Here is a 25,815-nt window from a genome sequence, read left to right on the forward strand (position 1 = left end):
GAGTGCAATACGCCTCGCATTTTTGCCTGCAAACACAACGGCTGTTTTGCAGCCAATGGACCAAGGCATCATCAAGAATGTTAAAGTCCTGTACAGGCGGCACCTCCTCGAGCGCATGATTTTGTGTATGGATAGCTCCACAAAGTACGAGGTGAGCCTGCCTAGTGCCATCCACATGTTGGCGCGAGCATGGGATCGTGTGAAGCAAGAAACAATCGCAAACTGCTTCAGGGCTTGCGGTTTTGTGGCAGCTTCTTCGGAGGATGCCTCTGAAATTTCAGCGGAGGAAGCGTCAACAAGTGAGCTTGACGGCACTGATTTTGGTGATGCTCTCGGGGACGTCAATTTTGAAGATTACGTCGCTGCAGACAAGGCGGTCGAAACGTGCGGTGCGCTGACGGATAGCGAAATTGTAGAGATTATTCTGCCCCAGGAAGCGACTCAGGAAAGCGACGATGACGTTGAAGGCGAGCCGCAACCTAAGGCTGCCGATGTAGCTGCTTTGCCGCTGAAGGCAACGCGGAAGAAGCGTTCCGCCACATCTACAGCCTGCAGAACTTGCTTTCAGCAGCGCTATTCGGCAAGAAGAAGCAAAGCAAGATGATCGACTATTTTTCTTAGAGAAAATACTCGATTTCGCCACAATAAAGTGCTGTTTTTTGTGTTTTGTGCTTAATTGGAAGTTCGCTTAATTCGAAGTTTTTTGCGGTCCCCGTGAACTTCGTATTAACGGGAGTCGACTGTAGAGATATTTTCATTTTGAGATGTCACTAGCATTGTTGTTGGCCATGTCACTCTGCGAAACCGAAACAAGCGAAGCCTAGCCTATGAGAATTTCAATTGCATGCATTGACTGTACTTTCATGAACCTGTAGTGACAGCATGACAATAGTTGAGATACGCGCTGCGATTTTTAAGTGATGCTTTCTGCTCGATTCTAAACCACACTTATTATCCACTCTTCATAGCTGGCTGATAAGGCGTCTCTGTGACCACTGACGAAGCATAAAATGGAATAGCATAAAAGGCATTGCTAGAAAATGATGGCCACTGAATGTCTACGCCAAGGGCAAGTGTACGTATTTGCAGTAATGCACGTTGGAAAACTCTTGGACGGATTGCTTTCAAAAGGTACTTTCACTGCTGTGATATTTCACTCGATTGCACGGGACACATGGACGGGTGGAAGCGCTTCTGCACCAATGAGACAGCTGGCTTGGCGCTGTGCCAAGAAGGCCATTGCTCCAAGCGTCTTGCGCTATATAGCAATGTGAAATTGAAGTTAAGTGACGATCCGAATACAGCACACTTTTTTTTAGCCACTAGTGGAATAAAGTCACCTATTTTTTTGGCGAATCTGGTATATTGGACTGCAGTTAACAGGACGCTTTGGCAGTCCCCGTCGAGTCCGGATTATCGGTGGGCGACTGTATTCAATTTGCAACTGGCACTATTTGATTCAGTGTCAAAGTATTAGTATTCCATGCACACCCTTACCAATGGTACTTCTAAGCTATACAGGATACCAATCAGAGGTAAAATACCAGCAGTGATGATTAATTTGCTCCTTGGCGGAAGATCTGCTATCAGGGTTCGTACAGGCTTTGAAGGCACAAATTCAAGGGTTTTTAAGGTCTTTAAAGGTCCCCAAAAGCTTTTTTCAAGGACTCCTTTCAATACTCAATTCAGTACCCTTTATAGTAAAACAACTTTTTTAAAACACGCTGCAACAAATTTACTGAACACTAAGAAAAAGACGCACTTACAGACTAGACTAGTCTAATGGTAAACTAAGACAGGTCGTAACAAGCGTTCATGAAAGCTCCTGAAGCTTTGGGATTATTTCTTGCTTGATGTTTAGAAGTTCTTCCGTCTTGCTTTTTGCCGTTTTCCTAAGGCAATTTGACTTCACAATGTGCACGATGTCGCTTGTCTCTTCTGCTTTCTCAGCCAAGTTGTCTGCTGAAGCTGTCAGATCAGCAACGGTTGCTTCAAGTCTTGCTTTCTTTCGCTTTAAGGTATCAATTTCTTCCTCAACAAGGCGCCTCTTTGACTCCGTTGCTTCTTCAAGTTGTTCCTTTTTCTGCGCTTACAGAATTGCATGATAATGATGCCTTGCAGCTGAAACGGAGGTCCTCAACTCCTTTGTTATAGGAATGTTAAGGATGCCACCTGCCTTATCAACGGCGTCACATATAATGCGTTGCGAGACATATGACATACTTTTCAAGTTTTCCACACAGACCTGCCGCTTGACACTAAATCCTCTTTCCACAGTTGCCTGGCCCCGGCTGAGCACAAGCAAAAGTTAGACTACTGTCCAGAGCTCAGCGTAGGATGAATTGAACTTTAGGAGTTCTAAGAAAAAAATGTCTAGCCTGTCAGAGCTCTTTTCAAACAATCGCAGCTTGTGCTTCTCCATCTGCAGCATTTCGGCGTACTCAGAGAGAACAGAGTCCCGTTGGAGATCGCTCAACCTTTTTGCAGCAATGAGGGCATTCAAAACATTCTTGAGTCCTGCTAGGCACTGGTCTGACTTGGTGCACATTTGACGGGGATCCAGTCAGGAAAGGCCTCTAACCAAAGGGAATCTTAAAGGACTCTTCTCAAGAACCTTTTTACACACACTAACAAGGAATTGCTTGCATTCCATTTTAAATGCAAACGCATCTTTTGCACTGACCTTGGAATTCTTCAAAATATGTTCAGCTGCATAACCAATGTCCACTTTCTCAAGTGGTGTGTGACTGTTCACGTCTTCAATGTTGATTTTCAACAGGCCTGTAGTTCGAACTGACGCAGAGAAAACTGAACACTTCACAAACTTTGTGAGAAGCTTCCTGACAATTGTTTCGAGGTCCCTTGCCAGAAAAAACACAATTGGTTGGTCTGCCTGATAGTCCGTCAGGAAAGGTTTCAGAATTAGTGCAATCCCAAGGGCAAAGTTAAGTTTTGCTAGGACTAGTGGGTCACTGGAAAAACTGAGCAAGTTTTGAAAGGAGGCACATTTCGGCTGGTTCACTTCTTTCTTTCTTGCAGACTCAATGTAAGTTCCCACACCATGCCACAGTGAAAGGGCTCGTTAATTACTGGAACGTTTTCAACCCAGCGATGGGCGACGTACTTAAGGGGAAATGTAGCCTGACCAGTCACCGCTTCGAAGTCCTCTCGCCTCGCCGGGGATTCTTCAAACAATGCACTTAGACTAGACAACAGAATGTCCACTCCCCACTTGCTAGCAGTTACACCCGCCCTGTAGGCGTTGTGCACAACGTGCAAACCGCAAGTGCCTAAATCTAGGCTTTGTACTTGATAGTTTTTTTGCAGGTGCTCCTGAAAGCTTCTGAAAAATTTCAAGTTGACATTCATTCCGTCCATGGACACTTGTAGGATCTTAACAAGTGCTAATGGCTCCAGTGCGTTCAAAAATTTATCCTCGATGTCCTCTGCCATCGCGTGGCCCATAAGAACGTATGTGAAGTACCTTGTTGTTATTTTTTGAGATGCATCCCAGTCCCTGACGTGTATATCCATCTGCTTCTGACGGAGGTAATCATTTGCGGATTCCTCAAACAGAACGATGTAATAGTCGCACTTATCTATCGCCCAATGAATGGATGATAGAAAGAATGGTCCAAGACCATGACACGCCAGGTACGCGCACTTTTTCTCTTCACATGTGAAGACCTTCGCCACTTCGCTATCTGGAAACATTCTCTTGAACAGATCGCTTGTGTGGGCGGATGAGCTGTACGAGTAATGACATGTGACAACTTTCAAAGCCCACAATATTTTCGCTTCCGTCACTAAATTGTGAGCCATGCTTGCGGCATTCAAATTCGAGGACTGCATTTCGACCGCACGAACAGATTTGCCACACTCGTGCGATGTCACGTAGTTCAACATGGAGGTACCTGCTGCGTTCTTCATGCTCGCGCTGTGTTTCGAACTCCTCTTGTGACATTTCAGCACAGACTCTCCCATTGACGAGATGTCAAACACTTTTCCGCACGGTCTGCATCTAGAACGATGCGAACTCGTGGTGTCCGGCGCAATCCAGTCTTCATACTCTTCATGGCTAAGCCACGATCGCTGGAAATTGCACTTCCCGGGCATTGCGTGCACACACAATTACGTCCACGTCTAGCGCGTGCCGCAATACACGTGCCCTGAATAAGCCAATGGGAGGTGATTAACAAGCGGTATGAGGATGGCAACTATAAAAAGTGCGCGACAGCAGTGAACAAAAAAAAAAAAAAAACGCAACAACATGGAGGACGAACACCTGAACCAGACTGGATTTTCTCAGCTTCGATTGGGAGGCAACCCTCACTTTCAATGTGGCCAGCTGATCAATGGGCAATCGCTGAACGGCGCCAATGACTATCATCACGGAATTCAAGGGTTTTTCAGGCACTACTAAATATTTCAAGGTTTTCAAGGCCTTGAAAATCACATTTTCAAATTCAAGGGTTTTCAAGGTTTTCAAGGACCCGTGCGAACACTGTGCTATGCTGCAATAAAGTTGATGGCAAAAGGAAGGATAGGGAGCAGAGGAGGAGGTTTCCCTACTTCACAAAGGGCTTCAAAAAGACCGACAAGGATGTGTGCGACTTGCAGGCCTGCAGGTACCTTCTAATGTGCAATATCCCTCCTGCATATAACTGCATCATGAAACATGTGAAAACTGATTAGATTACTAACCATGGAATCTGCCCTTATCACTGTGCGGCATCCCAAAGGTCTCTCACTGCTAAGCAAATGACATGTCAGAAGTTCAGTACATGCATTACAAGATATTTCCAAGCGGCACCGCCAATAACCATGCTATTCAATTTTGAGCCAGACATTAAACAAGGCTTCTTTTTCATCAGAAGTCCTCTTCAAGTGATATGCAGCTACAAAAAATACCGGACTACAGCACAAATGGCACAAAGAAAAAGACCATACAGTGGCAATATATGGAGACAAATGCAACAGATGTGTAAAAACAACAAATGGAGAACTGACGACATTGGCTCTTGCTGCTTTGTTGGCTTCCGAAGTGATGACAACGCCATGATTTAGGTTTTAATTTCAGTTCTACTATGGAAACCGTATCAATGGAATTTTGTTCCTGTGCTTCATTGGGCACATGCTGAGCCCCAGTGTTCCTTTAAAATGCCGTTTTGGAGAAGGAAGGTGCGACCTCTATTTTTCTTCTAATTATGAACTGCCACTTCCTGGAAAATTAAAAGGGGCTCTCGATGCTGTGTAAGCACACTGCTGAAGGGATGGCAAACACTGAGTAAAGCTCAAGAAAGACTAAGGTTTCCACAGTGTCATGAACAAGGTTTGATTGGGAAATGATCGAGACTGCCTCAGGACATTCAAGTACAGTTAAACCTCAATATAACAAACTTCAATATAACAAAGTTCTTGATACAACGAACTACTTAACTTTTCATAACTTCTTGTCCGTAGAACCCCATGCATTTAGAATCTCAATATAACAAAGTGTGTTTGTATAGAATTTCAATATAACGAAATTTCGCTTCTGCTGCAAAGGAATGCTGAGACAATGGAAACTTCAGCAGACGCAGATGGTCAAATGACTGAATTACAAGTGGCTGCTTGCAAACGCACCTCTTAAATCGTTCACCGCGCGACGAGAGCAAGTGCCAAAGTGGAGCAGCATCATGTTCAGTATAAAGCCCAAGTGCTATAGCATACTACAGCGGCCTGCGCACATAATGCTTTAGGTGCGAGTGAAAGTGTGCGAGGGTGAGACAAGAAAGATGGTGGCTTCAGGACTGCAGCCTTACCACACAAGCAAAGGGAAAGAAGGGGGAGGGGAGCTCGCTCGCGAGAATGCGATCAAGCAGTGGGAGGGGGGGGGGGGGGGAGGTAGAGGTAATTTGCCGCATGTGCAAAGAGTGGTCGTGCCTAGATGGCATGGCATGTTAGAGGTCTTACCGCGCATTCAGTATTCGAGGTTGCGTAATCTCGAGTTTCGGTGACCCGTTGGAGCAAGAGGCAGACGAAGCATTTGCTCCTCGCTGCCGGCGCATTTCCCGATGGCATCTCCCAGTGCGGGAGACGCTATCAGCTGTGGGGACAGAGTGCACATGAAAGCATGGCTGGCTTCACTTAATCTGTACCGCTGATGTGAAGATATTGTCGACGCGACATGATACCGTATCTTTTTAACCGACTTCCAAATTGATGTTATAGTTCTGCGGAAACCCGCAAGGTGGAGGGAAGTAATGAACAAAGGAATATTGCGGATTGCAAAGTATTTTTCCATATTTGGGCAGCTGTGGCTCAGTACAAGTTGAACTGTGGGGTTTTACGTGCCAAATCCATGATTTGATTATGAGGCACGCTGTAGTGGGGGACTCTGGATTAATTTTGACCACCAGGGGAACTTTAACATGCCCCCAATGCACGGGACACGTGTGTTTTTGCATTTCGCCTTCCCCCCCCCCCCCCCCACCACAGTAAAGTGGCTAGCGCGGCTTAGCAGCGCAACACCATAGCCGCTAAGCTACCGCGGCAGGCGACTCAGTACAACTGCAGTTCTTTCAGGACACGACGACCTTTAACTAGGCCCCACAATGCGCCGCCAAAATCTTTGACGAGCTGGTGCAGGAGCATGGCTTGTCTTTACCCTCTACGGATGCTGCTTGAATAATTTTTCTCTCTAGTACACCCACCTGTATCCTGAGCAGCAGCTGCCTGTTTTGCTGCTCAAGCGTGCGCTGCTTCTCCTCCACGAGCGGGATGCGGTCGTTCTCCTTCTTGAGGGTGCGCACATAGTCAACGGTCGCCTTCAGGATGGTTCCCTTGTTCTGGCGGATGTCTCGCACCAGCTCATAATGCCTACGCAAAAAGGATTTGGGGTTCAGCACAAAGAAACTTTTCAGGACTTCGATGCAATTCAATTATAGTGACAGCTTAATACAGGAAAGACAATTCCATGGCAACTGCTTATATTGAAAGGCTAGAAAAATTCCCATACTAGAATATACAAGATGCACAGCAGCTGTGTAAACAGTTGTTTCATTCAAATGTTCAAGGACTCTTCTCACCACCTGAGACAGACTGTTTCTGTTAGGCCCGAGATGTACTGGGGCAAATATTTGCAACAAGATGAGGCATATGCAGCAAGGGACATTGAATGCCAAGATATTCATCCGGAAAGAAATGTCATAGGGAATGTTCCACCTTCCAGAGGTGCTGGGATTTAAAGGGCCCCTAAGCCATTCAGAGCTGGAAAATTTACTTCGTAATGCCAGTTGCGCACTAGTCTACGATGAACTACAATGAGCAGCAACAATTTTTTTTTTCAATGGTGCCACAACAGCAAAGTTACAGGCGCTTGATTACAAGCAGCTGCCACAGTGTCATGCTTACCTTTGCTGTAATCTCCCCTCCTCGCTGCTGCATACTATCACAAACTCCATGTATTACAGTGAAAGCTACAGTTCACTCCAGGGCCACGATATTGTAGTGATGCCAGGCACCAGAAATACCAACTGCGGGGATGTGCGACTCTCACGCGTCCCCTGATATCTTGTTTTCCCGCATAGCTCCTGTCTCCTGCTGTGCAGCTTCGCCGCGTGGCTGAAGCGCAGTGCGAGAGATGGCGCGAGTGTTGCGCTGCTAACGCCGCCTCACGGCAGGGTTCCTTGGGGGCACAGGGGAGAACAGGCTTGCTCTTGGGGTTGCGGGCCGGCGAGCGCCGCGGACGTTCCTCGCGTGCGCCGATCCATGCTTCTGCGAGACCGTCTCGCGTGGCCGCCTTCAAATGCGCCACCGTTCGCGTGACCGTACACGTGAACGACCAGGCGTTGGGATCCAGCATGGGGCGAACATATTCGCTCGCTATCCGGTCGCGGTGAGCCGGACTTCCTAGATTTGTCGCGCGTACATTGGCATGTTTTTTGGATAGCAACTCGGCTAGCAGGCATTGATCTATGAAAGTCGCAATAAATGCCCTTGTGATTGTTTGCACTACTGTGTTGTCATTTCTTTATCCCAAGAGCACGGTGTGAGAACCCCACACAACATAGCCAATGGTAGAGAGTTTGTGGATAACCAGGGCACCTCCTGGTTTGTGAAGGACTGTGGACAAACGTTATTTTCATAATTATCTCAAGAAGCAAAGCATTTTCAAAACATTCCACATAATATTGCACTCTAGCAAAATATAGCAATTTGAAAATTACTAAATTTCTGCCTAGTACAACTAAATACAGCCAAGCTCTTGCCCACAGACACTTCCAGATGCATACTGGTGAAGCAACTCAAATCTAACATAGTGACGGGGGAATGCTACGTAGTGTCCACGTCTGCTGCGCAATGATTTTCTGTCGTTCACATCTTTAATTCTGCGTGAACCAAAAATGTGCACAATGTAAGCAAGAAATTCAGGAGTAGAGGCTGCTGCTACGCTCACGAGGCACACAGGGCAGTGAATACAGATAATGCATGAGCAGAGTGCAGCCAATAGATTTACTGGCGCTGTGAAAATGTGAAAATGAAAATGTACACGGAGTGCAGAAGCGAAGGTGCACTTATCACGGTTGAAGTGGACGTCACAATGAGCGCTTGTTTTTACCTGCTGTCAGTTGGCACTTGCAAGAAGCCTGTCTCTTGGCCAAAGTTACTGCACAACCTTGTGTGGCAATAAGAATGGTAACTCTTGGATGACATTTCACATGTAGAGCAAAATTGAAAATCTTAACTGGTATCAGGTGATGCCTTCTACTTGATTCCATGTGGGTTTTATCATACACCAATCACGGCCAGCTGATCCTATTGATAATGAAGTGGTCGCTCTGACCACTGGCACAGCTCAAAAAGCCCGAAAAGAAATAGCATCGGAAAGGGCATCGCTATAAAATTGCGGCCCAGAAGAAAGCCTCCATTGTCCATGCCGTAATCATCGTTACGACACCCACGGAATGAATGAAGTTTAATAATTTTGAGCGGAACGTAGCTACAATGACTATCCATGTAGCACCCTGGGAAGGTAGAGTAGCATTCTTTAGAGGTGCAAATGTATTTATTGTACACGCAATGCGTGTTTACTATTCCATACACACTTTATTAGCATCCATCTTACCATAGGTACGTAAGGATGCTACTGCTTTAGGTGTTAGTATAACAATTAGACACCCAGTGGCACATACCGTATATACTCGCATAATGATCGTACTCACGTAATGATCGCATCCCTGAATTTTGTCGTCAAAATTCGATTTTTTTTTCCCATGTAATGATCGCACCCCGAACTTGTCGCAGCAATATGTTGTGTGACAAGTCTAGCTAATTATGATCGCGCTTGCCATTCGTTGAATGCCACGCGAACAACTCTTGAAGACATACGAAGCGGTCTGGTCGCACCAAACAATCTTAAGCAGATGCTCCATTTCATTCCCTTCATCACTTTCTGCACTTCCACGAAACAAAAAAAAAACTACAATCAAACTTACCTTGGCTTTATTATTTGTAGGCTTCATAATGGTTTTGGTTAAGAACAACAACAAAAAAGGTGTCTTTCGATTCTTCTCGTCTGCACTCGTGGGCACACAACAAATCGCGAACGACAACGATAGTGGCCCCGTTTACACTGATACGTTAGAAGTGTACCCTATTGATATGTCGACGACTTGTAACACAACTAAGATATCCACCCACCCTTAGCGGAAACGTGCCGTATTAGGACAGTAGTGAAGACAAATGCCACAGTTTCTGCAGCATGCCCGCCATGTGTTTTTATGTCACTGGCAGCTATGCACGCCCACCTCTGTTTCTGTCCCCTCAAAGTGGACATGGCTATGTTATTGTCGCAAGCTTGCTGATATTTACTATAATATTCCTTACTGATATGGAAGAAACTGTTCCAATGCGCATAATCACGCAAAAATGCGCATAATAAATTGCGTTCGGTGCGTTCGACTTGCTCCGCAGGGCGCCATTTTTGTTTTGGTGTCCGACGCTGTTCAGCGGCGGTCGCCTGCTTGTTGACCTGTTATCCCGCATTTGCTGGGAAATGAAAAAAAAAAAATTTTCTTTTCGCATTTGCGTCAATTTTTTTGACAAAGAAGTGTGACCATTATGCAAGCAAATACAGTAACCACAGACACAAGTTGGCATTAAAGAGTTCACTGAAAAGCGGCAGGCACCCTGTGGCACGTGCAGAGTGACCCACGTGGTTTTTCAGCTGGACAGGCAGACAAACCTGATGCTACGCCAAGAATGCAGTGCGCGTTTTAAAAGGTTCGGGAGTGCACAATGAAATCCCCTCTTCCTATGTTGGAACACCCTCATCACGTTGATGCCATGTACCAACATGACTGTATTTGTCAGGTGCAAAGGAGGAACAGGAAAAGCCCGAGAAGGAGAAGTGACTGGTTTAGTTTGTGTCATTCTACAGCTTAAAAGTGCTGGACCAGTTGCAATGCCGTCTTTTTCGACTTCCTGCAGAACGAACTCAATTTCTTAACGTATACAGCTTACAGTGTACCCACGAGATGAAATACTGGTTATAATGCAGCTTCTGAAAAACCCTGCAGACAAGCAAGGCAGAACGCATGCTTCTTAATGAGCTCTGCTGGCCGAGGGGAGAACACCGAGGGCAATGCGAAGGAGGAGAGGGAGAGCAGGCGAGCAAACAGAGTCTTCCGACAATGGGGCAGCAGTGCGCTGGCTCAGTGGGGATTGCGTAGGCAACGAAGCGCTTTGCTCCGACCGCTTCTCGGTGGAGTGCAGTCTACACTGAGCATGTATGCATGCGTCACTCTTTGGCCGTTTAGTTTGTGTGTGTAAACCAGATACAGTCGCTGACTGATTTTTTTCACACATGGACGAGTTTGCAAGGATGTCAGAATTAATGGGCATGCCATAAAAACTAATTTTGACGACAAAAGCAATTGAATTTTAACAACCCCACAGAAAAATTGGTCAACGCCATGAGTGTGTTTTATGCCACCGCAAAATGAAGGTGTCGCGCCTGCGGTCTTGACTCTGCAACGCTGTCAGCTTAAACTGTGTGCTGCAAGTTTATAAGTTCGGATCATTGTCCACACTCGAGCTTTCGCTGCGCCTACCACTATGCACAGAAACAAACTTTTGCTTTAAGCGTTCGCGATAGCCGACGGCTGTTCGCAGGTACAGTCGAACCTTCTTTATACCTTTTGGAAAAAGACAGTAAGAAAAAACGTACTAATCACGTAAAGGTACGATCTGAAATAAACAATTTGACAGACTCAATTATTGTTGATATCTATGTAATGCGAAGTGTCACACAGATCGTTGCGGCACAAGACGCCGATGTGCATGCATCGACCTGGTGGTGCTGTGCTCCGGCAGCCCGAGACGCATTTTTTTTTTTTTTTTTTTAACTTTTGTGTGGAGTTTTAAGAGGGCAACGAGAAATCGAAACAGAATCACGCCGGCAGGTGACACGAGATGCCCACATTGCGCCGCCTGCAGAAGGGAACGGCAGTGAATTTGGATTATCGCCTACTAAAGGCGTGCAGTAGGCTACCAATGGCACTATGCCCCCTGTCCTGCAAAACAGATAGGTGGAGATGCTTATAACAATAGTTTTGGCAGTGACAGCTGTGAATGTGGCGTGCGACAACCTGGGCGGAAATTTACTAGTACCGGAATAAGAAACTGTGCGTGCCGTCATTTTTGCGTGAAACGGGTGGCCATAGTTCTTGATCACGCGTGCCTCACACCTTTTCTTGTTAACATAGGATCTAGCGGCCGGGAAATGTATACGATCACAGCATACAGCAAGGAACAGCAGTGCATTTCGGTTATCGCCTATTAAAAGCGTGCACTACACTCCGACGGCACCCCATGCTGTTAAACAGATAGGCGAAGATGCTTATCGCAATAGAATCAATTGGCAGTGACAGCTGTGAACGCAGCGTGCAACGACTCCGGAGAAGATTTTCTGGTACCGAAATGAGAAACTGAATGCATGCCGGCGTTCTCACGTGAGACGAGCAGGCGCATATTGTGGCAAAGCTGCTGCGGCCAAGCAGCTATATACTGTGCCAGGTCACACGCGCCTCGTGCATTTTCTTGTTTATATGACATCTAGCTGCCAAAAGACGTATCACATGATCGCAGTGTGGCCACGTACTGAATGTTGGTGCCGAATAATTTTGTTTTTTTTAAACGTATTACCGGCAAAAAATCAGCGTAACTCTATTGGGTTATTTTTTGTGTTCTTGATTGCAAACGTTCACCCCAGGAAAATGCACGTAACAGGAATGCATCAACTAGGTTGTACTGTAGTTTGCTGTGAGCCCTGCTTAACACCAGATCTCGTACCAGATCTATGAGTTTGTCTATAAGTACAAACATATATCAAGAGCGTGCCACCCGAATCCGCTGCCACCTAGGCCTAACGAGTGCCGCCTCATAGGGAGCTGACGGTCAAATTTGTGGTTAGGTGCAAAGACAACAAAATGCCTCAGTGGTTGTATGGCACTTGGAAAACGGAGGCTCGCAAGCGAAAGTGAGGACACACAGCAGACAGATGCGACTGCTTGGCCTATGTATCTTGCACGTCCGTAGCCTTTGGAGAATGATGTTTCGGTTATAGCGCAGTACTGCTTATAGTGCAGAAATTTGTGACTGGCGACTTTCACTATAAGCAATCTATGCAAATACACATTTTCCATGGGACCATGAGAAAAAGCCTAATGCCCAGGAAACGTATTACATGAACACGCTCTTAAAGTCACAAGAACATGCTCGTAATTAAACTTTGATAGCAGTAAAACCTTGCTAATTTGCACCTTATTAATTCCAATTCTTGGATAACTCGAACTGACTGTTGCAGTCCAGCCACGCATCATAGGCATCTATGAGTAAACAAACAACTTGTTGCTTCGCACATGCATCAACTCCTCTAGCAATAATTTGAACTTCATGCCACCGAACTGCATGCCGCCTCGCAGTGATATTTTAGACTGCAGCTGCAAAACCTTTTTTGGCATAACGATAGGTGGTGGGAACTGCCCAAGAGCAGCGCATTGCCTGGATGTGTGGTGTGGTTGCATGGTGTCCCCGGCAGTAATAACAGCGGTTCTTTTGCATCTTGTGCGTTTCACCATTCACGCTACTTTGCTGCCCTTTGTGTCGTGCCGGCAGGCTCAGTCGTTAGGCCTACCACACAATGCCTTCTTGCGGCAAAGGCTACAGCGCCAAAACGCTCAAGGAGAAGGTGGAAATCCTTCAAGAAGTGGACACCAGCAAGACCAGCAAACTCGAAATTGCCAAGTAGCACTGCATTCCACAGAGGCCGCCCTCAACTTATGTAAAAAACAAGAGGAATTGAGGAGGTCTATGCAACCAAAGCTTTTGCCAGCTGTCGCGACAGACTTCAGCCTGCGAAGCACCCGGAAGTGGAACACCCAGTGGTCACTTGGATAAAGATTAGAAGCCAGGACATTCCACCGAGTGGCCCAATGGTCATGGCGAAGGCAAGAGATTACGGGCTTAGCCTTAACATAGAGATTTTCAGTGCTTCAGAAGGCTAGCTACATTGTTTCCGGGAAAGGCATGAGATCATGTTTTGCACTTTGCCTGGCGAAAGCAAGGATCTGAGCAGAGAGATGTGGCACAATGATGCTTTGCAGGAGTATCTGAAGGCCTATCCACCGCGTGATATCTTCAATGTAGACAAAACCGCTATGGTCTACACGCTGTTACCAAGCAAGACAATGACATACAAAGGAGACAGCTATGCAGATGGGAAGCGGAGCAACAAGCGCATAACCGTCTTGGTTGCAGCAAACATGAGCGGGACGAAGAAACTGGCGTTCTCGTGCAGTGGTATGCTGCACTCTGACAAATGACAACATAATTGAGTAGGTAACTGGAGAAGAACCTCTTGTCGATGAAGATGACAAGGAAGAAGACGAGGCACTTGGTATCGCGCACCTATTTTTCAACTTCGAGAAGGGTGAAGCTGATACTCGGGCATCACATTCGCACTTTGGAAGACAAACTGATGACCATCGCTTTCGAAGAACCAAAAGGTGATAACAGATTATTTTTGTCTATAAATATTGTGAGCTACAAGTGCTTTCTAGCAACCAAGTCTCAATTCTGGCTGTTTTTCAATGATTTATCAGTTCAAATTCAGTTTAATTTGAACTCATTTAGCATGTCGATGAAATTTAAATCAATGAGCCTTTGCTGTATAACGAATGTAACAAAATTATGGATATAACAAAGTACCCTATTTACTGGCATAATGATCACACTTTTTGTCAAAAAGATTGATGCAAATTCAGTGGTGTGATTATTACGAGAGTTAAATTTCCCAGGAAAAGAACATTTTTTTTCATCCCACATTTGCTGCAGGATGACAACAGGTCAACAAACAGGCGGCTGCCACTGTAACAGTGCAGAACACCAAAACAAAATGGTGGCCAGTGCAGCAAGCCGAACGCGCATTGAAACAGTTTCTTCCGTGTCAGTAATGAATAATATTGTTAATATCGGCAAGTTTGCAGCAATAACCTGGCCATGCCCCCTTTGAGGGGACAGAAACAGAGATGGATGCGCTGAGTTGCCAGCGACAGAAACACATGGTGGGTATGCTGCGAGAACTGCGGCATTTGTCTTCACTACTATCCTAATACACTCTAAGAACAGTTTACACCCTTTGGATTGCCCCTTCTGCCACACAAACATAATCGTCATCTGCCTTGATGCGTTTTCTTTCTTTATCGCTGCGAGCCCAGAACTTTTCAGTAACGAATGGCACGCGCGTTATCAGCATAGAACAGTTTACACCCTTTGGAGTGCCCCTTCTGATAATGCGCGTGCCGTTCGTCACTGGAAAGTTCCGGGCTTGCAGCGATAAAGAAAGGAAACGCATCAAGGCAGATGACGATTATTCTTGTGTGGCAGAAGGGGCAAGCCAAAGGGTGTAAACTGTTCTTAGAGTGTACAGCACATTTCCGCTAAGGCTGGACAAATATCTTAGCTGTGTTACAAGTGTTGGCAATGAATTGGGTACAATTCTAACGTACCAGTGTAAACGTGGCTACTACTGTCGCTGTTCACAATTTGTTGCGTGCCCACAGGCGGGAAGAACCGAAAGGCACTTTTTTTGTTGTTGTTGACCACAACCATTATAAAGCCTACAAATAATAAAGTCAAGGCAAGTTTGCTTGTAGCTTTTTTTTTCATGGAAGTGCGGAAAGTGATAAAAGGAATGAAATGGGGCATCTGCTTAAGAATGTTTGGTACGTGCAGACCGCTTGGTATGTCTACAAGAGTCATTCGCATGGCATTCGACAGCATTCGGCAGATGGTAAGGCACGATCATCATTAGCTAGACTTGGAACACGACATATCACTGCGGCAAGTCCGGGGTGCGATCATTACACGGGAAAGAAAAAAATCTAGTTTTGACGACAAAATTCGGGGGTGCGATCATTATGCAAGTAAATATGGTACTTCATTTTTTATAACTTCTTGTCCTCAGTTAGAACCTCAATATAACAAAGTGCGTTTATACAGAATTTTGCTGCTGCCATAACAATACCAAGACAATATCTGGAAAATTCTGTGGATGCAAACGGCCAAATGGATGAATTACAATCGGCTGCATGCAAATGTAACTTCTGCGCTACGTGACCAAAAGCAGTGGAGCAGTGCCACTCATCTGCATAAAGTCCAAGTGCCATAGTGTACTATTGCATGCAGACTTGTTTTGGGTAGGAGTGAAAGTGTGCGAGGGTGAGCGAACGACGATGGCTTGATAAGCGCTGTCTTCCCATGCGAGCAGTGGGAAAGGGGGGAGCTTAGCGTACACTCTTTTTACCATGGCCGTGGCTGTCAGTGCGGCTGGCTGTATACGCAGCCCACACACCCTCTTTAGAGGTAATCCTGCAGCATGTGCAATGAGTGGGCGTGAAATCACATGCACTGTCTTACCATGCATTTAGTACTGGCGGCTGCACAATCTCGAGCTTTGGAAACACGTGAAGGCAAGAGACAGATGGAGCATTTGCTCCCCACTGCCAGCACTATTCATGATAGTGTTGTTCCACTACAGGCGACGCTATCAGCAGTGGGGGCAAAGTGGACGCAAAAGCATAGCTGGCTTTGCTTAATTCATCCCATCTATGTAATAATATTGTCAACTTGGCATGAAACCATGCCTTTTGTAGCAAACTGTCAAGTTCAACGGAATCAATTTGTATTTTATTCGAGTTTCCATTTCATAATTGCCCGATAGTTCTGAAAATCTTGTGGCCCATTCCATATAAGAAAATCAATCAGTGCCTGTACTCATTTCCATAAAATATCGAATTTATATACAACAAAATTTCCATATAACGAAGAAAATTTCCAATTTTACTGACTTTAATATAGCGATGTTTAACTGTATCAAAACAAAGACAATATGCATGGCTCAGCCTCAAGAATTTGCAGTCGTTGACAGCTAAATCAAGCTTGATGGGGACTGCCTAAAAGTCCGAAGTATCGGGTTAGCCAGAAAATGAGGCACTTATTCCACAAGTGGCTGAAAAAAGTGCGTCATATTCTTGGACAATTATTTTTGAGGATACCCTAACGTTCGTAACATTTTGTGCGACTAGCACCAGACACAGTGGCATCCTTGGCACAGTGCCAAGCATGCTCCCTCGCCACGATGCCAGGATCGCCCGTCGATGCACCTGGTACGGAGCTCAAAGTGATTGTCTGAGAATATGGCCCAAGTTCAGTGTTGCCACTGATGAGCTGAGATTTGAAGCTACTTGCGGAGCAACAGAATGTCCATTCTGGAGCTCTTAAATACATCTCAATGACAAGCTTGAAGGGCGCAAACGCGTGCAACCTACAACGAAGAAAAAGAGGCAAATGAAGAGTCTGCTATTTTTTCTTAGCTGTACATTGCATGTGCATGCTTGTGCACCCTTCGGGCTGTCATTAAGCTGTACCAACTTGCCCAGCAACAAGTTGTGCTAGACCTAAATACACATTTCAGAGCATCTTGGAGCAATGAACTGCCAACTGCTGGACATGTCCCAGGCCCTTCCAAACACTTAAAATTGACAAGTACCATTCTGGAAAGTACAGTAATACCGTTAATCAGTGCAAATTCAGTATATTGTAGTAATGGGCGACTTCAATGCAAAAGTGGGGAAAAAGCAGGCTGGCGAACAAGGAATTCGAAGCTACTGCATCGATCGTAGCAACGCTAGAGGAGAGATACTGGTAGAATTCGCGGAAAGGAATAAGCTGCGAATAATGAACACCTTCAGGAAGCATAGCAACAGAAAGTGGACCTGGAAAAGCTCTAATGGTGAAACAAGAAATGAAATCGATTTCATACTTTCTGCCGTGCAGTGATCATAGGTTAGTGAGGTCTAGGATTCACCTCAATATGAAGAAAGAAAGAGTAAAATTAGTCAAAAAGAAACACGCCAACCTAGATGCAGTAAGGGTAAAAGCAAACCAGTTCAGGCTGGTACTTGCAAACAAATATGCAGCCTTAGAACAGAGAGATGAGAGGTAATGAATGAAACCGTAACTAGGCTGGCTTCAGAGGCAGCAATTGAAGTGGGAGGCAAGGCACCAAGGCAACCAGCAGGCAAGCTCTCCCAAGTAACGAAGGACTTAATAAAGAAACGACAAAGAAAGAAAGTGTCCAACTCGAGATAAGATAGAATTTGTAAAACTGTCAAAACTGATCAACAAGGAGAAAATAAGGGATATTCGAAATTATAACGTGAGGATCAGTAAAAGATGGACACAGAATGAAATCAGTGAGGAGGAAACTTGGCATAGGACAAACCAAGATGTATGCACTGAAAGATAAGCAGGGTGGTATCATCAGCAATCTTGAAGGAATAGTAAAAGCAGTGGAAGAATTCTATACTGCCTGTACGGTACCCAGAGGAGCCACAATGCCTCCATTCCAAGTAGTAATGAACAGGTTACAGAGACTCTTATAAACTAGCAGCGATGTTAGAAGGGACTTGCAAGACATGAAACGGGAAAAAGCGGCAGGAGAAGATGGAATAACAGTTGATTTATTCAAAGATGGAGGAGACATAATGAAGAATAACTTCAAGATGTGAGGACGCAGAAAACAGGCTCAGACAAAGTAATTTGCTGTTTTTTGGCATAGAAGATGACCGTAAAGAGGACAGGGCTACCCCTGAAAAGAAAGTCATAAAACTCTGCTCTGAAAAACTGCAAATCGAAACAATCAGTTCGCAATTTGAACGCGTACATAGGCTTGGGAAATACATAGAAGGAAAGAACAGACCTATAATAGCTAAATTAACTTTTTTTTTAAGACAAGCAACGCATCTTGTCATCTGCACACAAATTGAAAGGCTTAGAATATTCAATCGGTGAAGATTTTTCGCCAGCTATGCGACAAGCTAGAAGGAAGCTGCTTGACTTCGCGAAACCTCAAAATGTGTCTTTTAAACTGTCAGTAGATCGGCTGCTTATAAATAACCAGACTTACACGTACAACAAAGTCACTGATACCGTTGTCATGTCCCAAAGATAGCTAGACATAAGCACTTGCCCACGGGCTCTTCCACAGTCAAAGCTACCTATCACTGGGTCTTTGTTGACACTATCTTACGCAAACATACGAAGCATCAAGCCCAAGCGCGAATTAGTTTGCTCTCTGCTTGACGATAACGAATCTAATATTCTTGTTCTTACCGAAACTTGGCTAAATCCTGACATAACAGACGACGAAATTCTTTCTGATGAACATTCTTATAATATTTACCGCAAAGATCGAACTAGCAAGAGAGGCGGTGGCGTTCTGCTCGGTGTTAAAAAATCATTATCTTCACTTATTATCGACTCGAACTCATCTCTTGAAATTGTGTGGGTTGAAGTAATCATAAATACGACCAAACTACTGGTAGGAGCCTGTTACCGTCCACCTGACTACAGCACTTTCGTTACAGAACTACGCAATAGCATAACCACGGCCCTCCAGCTCTGTCCAGCGCATTCTGTTTACTTATTCGGTGATTTTAACTTTCCGCTCATAAACTGGCATAACCTATCATCATCTTGTCGAACATCAGTGGATTTCCTTAACTTCAGATCTAAACCTATTCCAGGTCATTAACAAACCTGCCCGTGATACTAACATTCTAGACCATATACTCACCAACACTCCCGAAACGACTGAATCCGTAATTTATATAAACGGCTTTAGTGATCACGATCTACTTCAGGTAACAATCAGTGTTCCACTACCCTTTTCAGGGATCTCAAAGAAAATAATACGTGATTATAACAAAGCAAACTACTCAAAATAAACGATGAACTTGAAGTATTTTTCAACCGCATGCTACTTCCTTCTTTTTATAATCGCTCGGTGGAAGATAATTGGGTATGAAGAATAAAATGTCTACTCTAATTAACAAATATATCCCGTTGATCTCGATAACAAATGACAAAACAAATCCTTGGTTTACTAACGCCCTACGTAAGCTCAGGAATAAAAAGAAACGTCTGTACAATACCGCTAAACGCGTCAATAATGCTCCTTCGTGGGAAAGGTATAGCCTTTGCTGAAAAATTGGAGGACGCTTAAGCTTCACCTTTAAGAGTGGAACGCGATAGCGTTATCGCACCCCGTTCGCACCGCCCATTCAAACGCGCTACGCCAGCCAAACGTCGCGATCGGCAGAGACAGCCGGGCCCTGACGCGCCATGAAGGCGGACGCGGTCATGGGGCGAGTGGTGCGCCACGTGTCAGGGCTGCGCTGTACATTGCGAGGAGGGGGTGTTCTGTGTTTGCCGCAAGATGGCTCTGCGTGTGCGCAGAGCGCAGAAGAAGTTTAGCGGAAACGTACTTCGCTACTCGTGAAACTGCTACTTCTGTAAGTTACAGGGTCATAATTACCGATATACACCGCAGTATAACGTTCTACGGCACGTTTCTCAGGCAACACCGCATTCACTAGAGGCGATTTTGTCCCGTTTCGAAGGAACGAACTCGTAGCTGAGTGGCAGCATCTCCGTCTCACACTCCGGAGACCCTGGTTCGATTCCCACCAGCCCATCTTGCAAGATGTTTTTTATTTATGAAGTGCCTTCCGGGATTTATCGCTCACGGCCAACGCCGCGGACACCGACGCCGACGATACCGGCATTTCTGCGACACGAGCTCCTTAACGCTATCGCGTTAAAACGTACTGTTCCGCCTTAGCTGCAGCTAAAGATAAATATTTCTCCACAGATTTACCTTCTCTCTTACATTCGAATCCGAAAAAGCTTTGGCGAGTTATATCACCTGACCGTGACTCAAACCGGATAGCCTTACATAGCGATACAAATACTCCGCTCCCTGACAATGAATGCCCCTCTGCGTTTAATACGTTTTTTTCATCGATTTTCATCAGCGAGGATCATACCAATGTGCCTGATGTTGCTGACTATGACTGGCAATTCATGGAAAGTATTGAAATCTCAGTGGAGGGAATTGCATGTCTTATTAATATTTTGAAGTTATATACTTTATCTGGTATTGATAACATTAGTTCCAAGATATTAAAAAATACCATTTCTATATCCAGTAACATTGTGTACCATATATTCAAACAGTCTTTGTCATCGGGACAGCTGCCCAATGACTGGAATATGGCCAAAATTATACCCATATTTAAAACTGGGAATAAAAACTCTCCGGAAAATTACCATCCAATTTCATTGACCTGCATTTGCTGCAAGATGCTCGAACATATAATTGCTTCCCATATTTATAATCACCAATAATTTCTTTTTTCGCCATCAACATGGTTTCAGGAAAGGATTATCATGTGAGACACAGTTACTCGAATTCACGACTGACCTGCACCATAACATGAACAATAACCAGCAGACTGATTGCATTTTCCTTGACTTTTTCAAAGCATTTGATCATGTAGCTCATTGTCGCCTTATTGCAAAATTAACTGCACTTCGAATTGACTCCTTCACTCTAACATGGCTTTGTAATTTTCTTTTAAATCATCAACAGTTCACAGTAGTTAATAATATCACTTCGTCTCCTACTTACGTTACTTCTGGTGTGCCTCAGGGCAGCGTTTTGGGCCCTTTACTCTTCCTAATTTACATAAACGATTTGCCACTTAATGTTTCTTCTCGCTTACGTATTTTAGCTGACGACTGCTTTTTTACAGATCAATTAACAGTACTGATGACCACCTGGCTCTTCACAATGACCTTAGCCTAATTCATAATTGGTGTAACACCTGGTTAATTGCTTTAAATGTATCAAAATGTCAGGTAATTTCTTTTAGTCGTAAGCGTGACAACTCACATTTTTTATACAACGTCAATAATAAAGAATTGTTACATACAGTATCGTATAAATATTTGGGTGTTCACCTAACCGAAAACCTCTCCTGGACAGACCACATTGCAGCCGTTTGCGCAAAAGCTTCAAGGACATTAGGTTACCTACGTCGTAATCTGGGTAATTCACCTTCCAACATCCGCAAATTGGCCTATCAGGCATTTGTTCATCCACAGCTCGAGTATGCATCATCCATTTGGTCCCCGCATCCTACATACTTAATCGACATGCTTGAATCAGTCCAAAACCAAGCTGCCCGCTTCATTCCACGTAATTATAGCCATCACTCCAGCGTAACGCAAATGAAACTCGATCATTCCATACAGCCTTTAGTTCTTCGCCGTAATATCGCTCTGTTATCCTTGTTTCAAATATGTTTATAATGCCACACAATCCACACTACATATCCAGATCGCCTCGAACACGTCTCGCCGATTAAATAACCACTTAAGTTTTGCGCGCATGTATGGTACGACACATGCTTTTAACTTTTCCACGCTCCCTACGGCTATTCGCTTATGGAACAATCTGCCTGATTGCATTGCTTCCGAGTCAGATCAAGAAATATTTCGTTATCTCCTACACGAGCATTTTTCATTATAGCACTTACAAATCACTTTATCTTGTTTCTTACACTTGGCGATGTGCTTCGAACTTCTTGTGATTTTTTTTTATTGATGCATTGCTATCTCGCTCCTATGAATTGCTATTTTATGCTGTGTCACGTGTTCACTTGTATGCCCTGTATATATTATAGCTTTCTTGCGTCTGTTTTCCTAAATATCCCTTCAAGAATTGTACTCCCTGATATGTTCATTTTTCGTGTATTTTACTTTCTAGTATTAGTACCTTATGTTGAGTTTTACTCGTGTTATTTCCTGTACCTTTGTGGCCCTTCATTACTTCAGTTGTTTCTTTTACATGTTTTTGGTAGTAATGTTGATGAGCCCTGCATTGAGGCGTATCTTTTGTATTACACTTTAGAAGGCTGTTTACTCTTTTTCCCCCCTTGATTTTGTAGCCACCCTAGGGCCTGTAATGCCCCCTAGGGCCCCCGAGGGCCAATGCCCTAGAGGGCCCTCCTAGGGCATTGCCCCCTAGGGTCTGTAAGGTATTTTAAATGAATAAATAAATAAATAAATAAATAAATAAATAAATAAATAAACAAATAAATAAATAAATAAATAAATAAATAAACTTTAATGATGAACCTTTATGCTCGCTTTATACAGCTTTATACTCATTTTTCTGGCTGTTTTCTAAGCCTCTATCATCAGAACAATTATTCTTTTTTTAAAGATTATGTGTCAGTGGGGATGAGGTTGAAGTAGTGCGGGTTTTTAGGTTAAGCATGGAGACGAAGAAGACGGTCTTGGTTTTCCTTTGACGACTGATAAGGTGTATTTGTTGCTGCTGCTCCGTGTCCTCGTCGATCCCACGTTGTGACAATACGAACTGTCTATTGACTTGAAGGGTCTCAGAGAACTGGAAGAATGCCAACATTATACTAATCCACAAAAACGGAAATGTTATAGAATTGAAAAATTATAGGCCCATTAGCTTACTCTCAGTATTACGTAAAATATTAACCAAGGTAATTTCCAAAAGAATAAGGGCAACACTGGACTTTGGTCAACCAAGGGAATAGGCTGGCTTCAGCGATACTCTACTACGTATCACATCCATCTCATTGATCAGGCAATAGAGAAATCTGCAGAGTACAATCAGCCTCTCTATATGACTTTCATAGATTACGAAAAGGCATTGATTCAGTAGGGATACCAGCAGTCATAGAGGCATTACATAATCAAGAAGTACAGAACACTTATGTAAACACCTTGGAAAATATCTACAGAGATTCCACAGCTACCTTAATTCTGCACAAGTAGGAAGATACCTATAAAGAAAGGGGTCAGACAAGGAGACACAATCTCTTCAATGCTATTCGCTGCATGCTTGGAAGAAGTATTCAAGCATCAAACTGGGAAGGGTTAGGAGTGACGATAAACAGTGAATATCTCCGCAACCTTTGGTTTGCAGGCATTGTCGTGTTCAGCAAAACTGGGGATGAGTTACAACAAATAACTGAGGCCCTTAACAGAGAGAATGTAAGAGTGAGGTTGAAGATTAATATGCAAGAGACAAAGATAGCGATGAATAACTGGGCAAAGGATTAGGAGTTCCAGATCGCCAATCAGCCTCTAGAGTTTGTGAAGCAGTTTGTTTACCTAGGTCAACTAATCACAGGGAACCCTGGTCATGAGAACGAAATTCATAGAATAAAAATGGGTTGGATAACATATGGCAGACATTGTAAGCTCCTGACTGGAAGCTTACCATTATCATAGAAAAGGAAGGTGTACAATCAGTGCATTTTACCGGTGCAGACATATGGGGCAGAGACTTGGAGACTGACAAAGAAGCTTGAGAACAAATTAAGGACCGCGCAAAGAGCGATGGAACAAAGAATGTTAGACATAATGTTAAGACACAGGAAGAGAGCAGTTTGGATCAGAGAGCAAATGGGTATAGCCAATATTGTAATTGACATTAAGAGAAAACAACGGCACTGGGCAGGTCATGTAATGCGCAGGTTGCATAACAGTTAGACCATTAGGGTTACAGAATGGGTACCAAGAGAAGGTAAGTGCAGTACAGGATGGCAGGAGACTAGGTGGTGCGATGAAATTAGGAAATTCGCGGGTGCTAGTTGGAATCAGTGAGTCTTCACATTGCCAGTACAAACTTAGCAAAGCCGTCCCACTTTTGCATCCACTCTGTCCCTGTGGCTGATAATGTTCCCCGAAGTGGGACAACTATCATGAAAAAGCACCGGCAGCAGGGAGCCAAGTCTCCAAAACTTGAGATTACACAACCTACAGTACTAAACGCACAGGAAGACAGCGCGCAAAATGCCAGGGCCACACTAGAAAAAAGAGAGGAACCTCCCTCGTTGGCGACTGCGGTCATCAGGCCATCCTGTTTCTCGGCTCACCCAAAGCACATAACACACTGGACGAGACTTAACGCGCTCGGACTTTATATGGAACAATGACACTGCTTCGTTTCAGCGGTCCCTCTTGGCCGTGGTGTGAACAACTTGAGAGGTGCGCTTGAAAGCAGCCATTTGAATTAAACTATTTAACCAACTGCGCTCGTGGAAGTTCCATGTATTGTCTCAGTGCAGTGAAATCTCATTACTATGAACACCACATTAACGAACATTTCATAAATCTTTAGCTGACTTATGGTTTCAATGTAAGAATATTTCAGTACAATGAACTTCAGGATACAGACAATTTCAGAATAACGGGCATTATTCAGTTTCCATGTCATATGAACAACGCCTCACTAATACGAACCAATATTTCGAAATCTGGGGATTCTTAGATTTCCGTGTATTTTTCGCGACAGCCAAAACAGTAGGCTGACAACAAGGCACAGAAAGTGGACGCCGTGGCACACGGGTTTGGAAAACTTTGCAATGAACGCAGCGTTCTTCAAGTGCCTGACAGTCGACTAGCGCAGCACGTGAAGGCAGGATACAGCAACGCACGAAAGCGTCGACACAAGCCGAGCAATGCCATGCGAGTAAAAGCAATGCCAAAAGCAATGCTGAGCGGGCAAAGTAACGCCACCCAACCCAACAGCTAAAGCGATTGCAATGGCCACTCAAGCTGATGAGTATATATCCCTGCTGTTGCCAAAATGTCATCGTTAGGGAAGATATCAGAGTTTGATTTGAAGACACACAGCTTTAAATCATACGTGGAACGCTTTGAACATTTCATGGTTGCAAATTAAATTGTGGACACGGAAAAACTGTCAGTGTTCTTGACTGTTCTTGGTGCGGAAGCTTACGAAGTGCTGAAGAGCTTGGTTGTTCCGAAAACACTGGATGAAAAGACGCATGCTGATGTAAAGGAGTTACTTAAGAATCATTACAGTCCTCGTAGCTCTGCGATTGCAGAAATTTGCAAGTTTAATCACCGTGTGCAATTAGAGAATGAAAGTGTAGAAGAGTTCATTGTAGAATTGAACCACTTGGCAAGAAAGTGAGATTTCGGTGAATTCTTGCAGGATGCGCTAGGAGACAGACTTGTGGCCGGCCTGCAAAATGAGGAAAACCAGTGCACTCTGTTTGCTGCCAATGACTTGACCTTTGAATCGGCACACAAGATGGCATTCGACCAGCAATTAGCAGCAAAGAATGCAGCATTAATGCAGGACAAAGAAACAAGTTTTCCGTTGCCTTGCACACTAAGTGCAAGACAGCAAACAGTGCAAGTTTGCCAAGGTCTAACTCTGGCCAAGTGCCAGAAAGGGTGCCATGTGAGACATGTGGCCAGAATCATGCTTTAGACAAATGTTGGTACAAAAGTTTGAAGTGGCTTAAGTGTTCTAAAGTCGGTCACTTGCAGCAAATGTGTCATACT

The 25,815-nt window shown here is 44.4% G+C and overlaps 1 protein-coding gene and 1 pseudogene across 3 annotated transcripts in view; both read right to left on the reverse strand.

Moving 5' to 3' along the window:
* The window catches only part of Mitf (transcription factor Mitf), a 352,829-nt gene that overhangs the window by 28,474 nt on the left and 298,540 nt on the right, over positions 1-25,815 (reverse strand). For all 3 annotated transcript variants that reach the window (XM_075694792.1, XM_075694795.1, XM_075694794.1), the window contains exon 6: positions 6,696-6,861. In XM_075694792.1, the coding sequence (XP_075550907.1) occupies positions 6,696-6,861 (166 nt within the window). The remainder of the gene's footprint in view (positions 1-6,695; positions 6,862-25,815) is intronic.
* LOC142584647 (uncharacterized) lies at positions 575-4,221 on the reverse strand (annotated as a pseudogene).

This window comes from Dermacentor variabilis, chromosome 6 (assembly GCF_050947875.1).
Source record: "Dermacentor variabilis isolate Ectoservices chromosome 6, ASM5094787v1, whole genome shotgun sequence".
NCBI lineage: Eukaryota > Metazoa > Arthropoda > Arachnida > Ixodida > Ixodidae > Dermacentor > Dermacentor variabilis.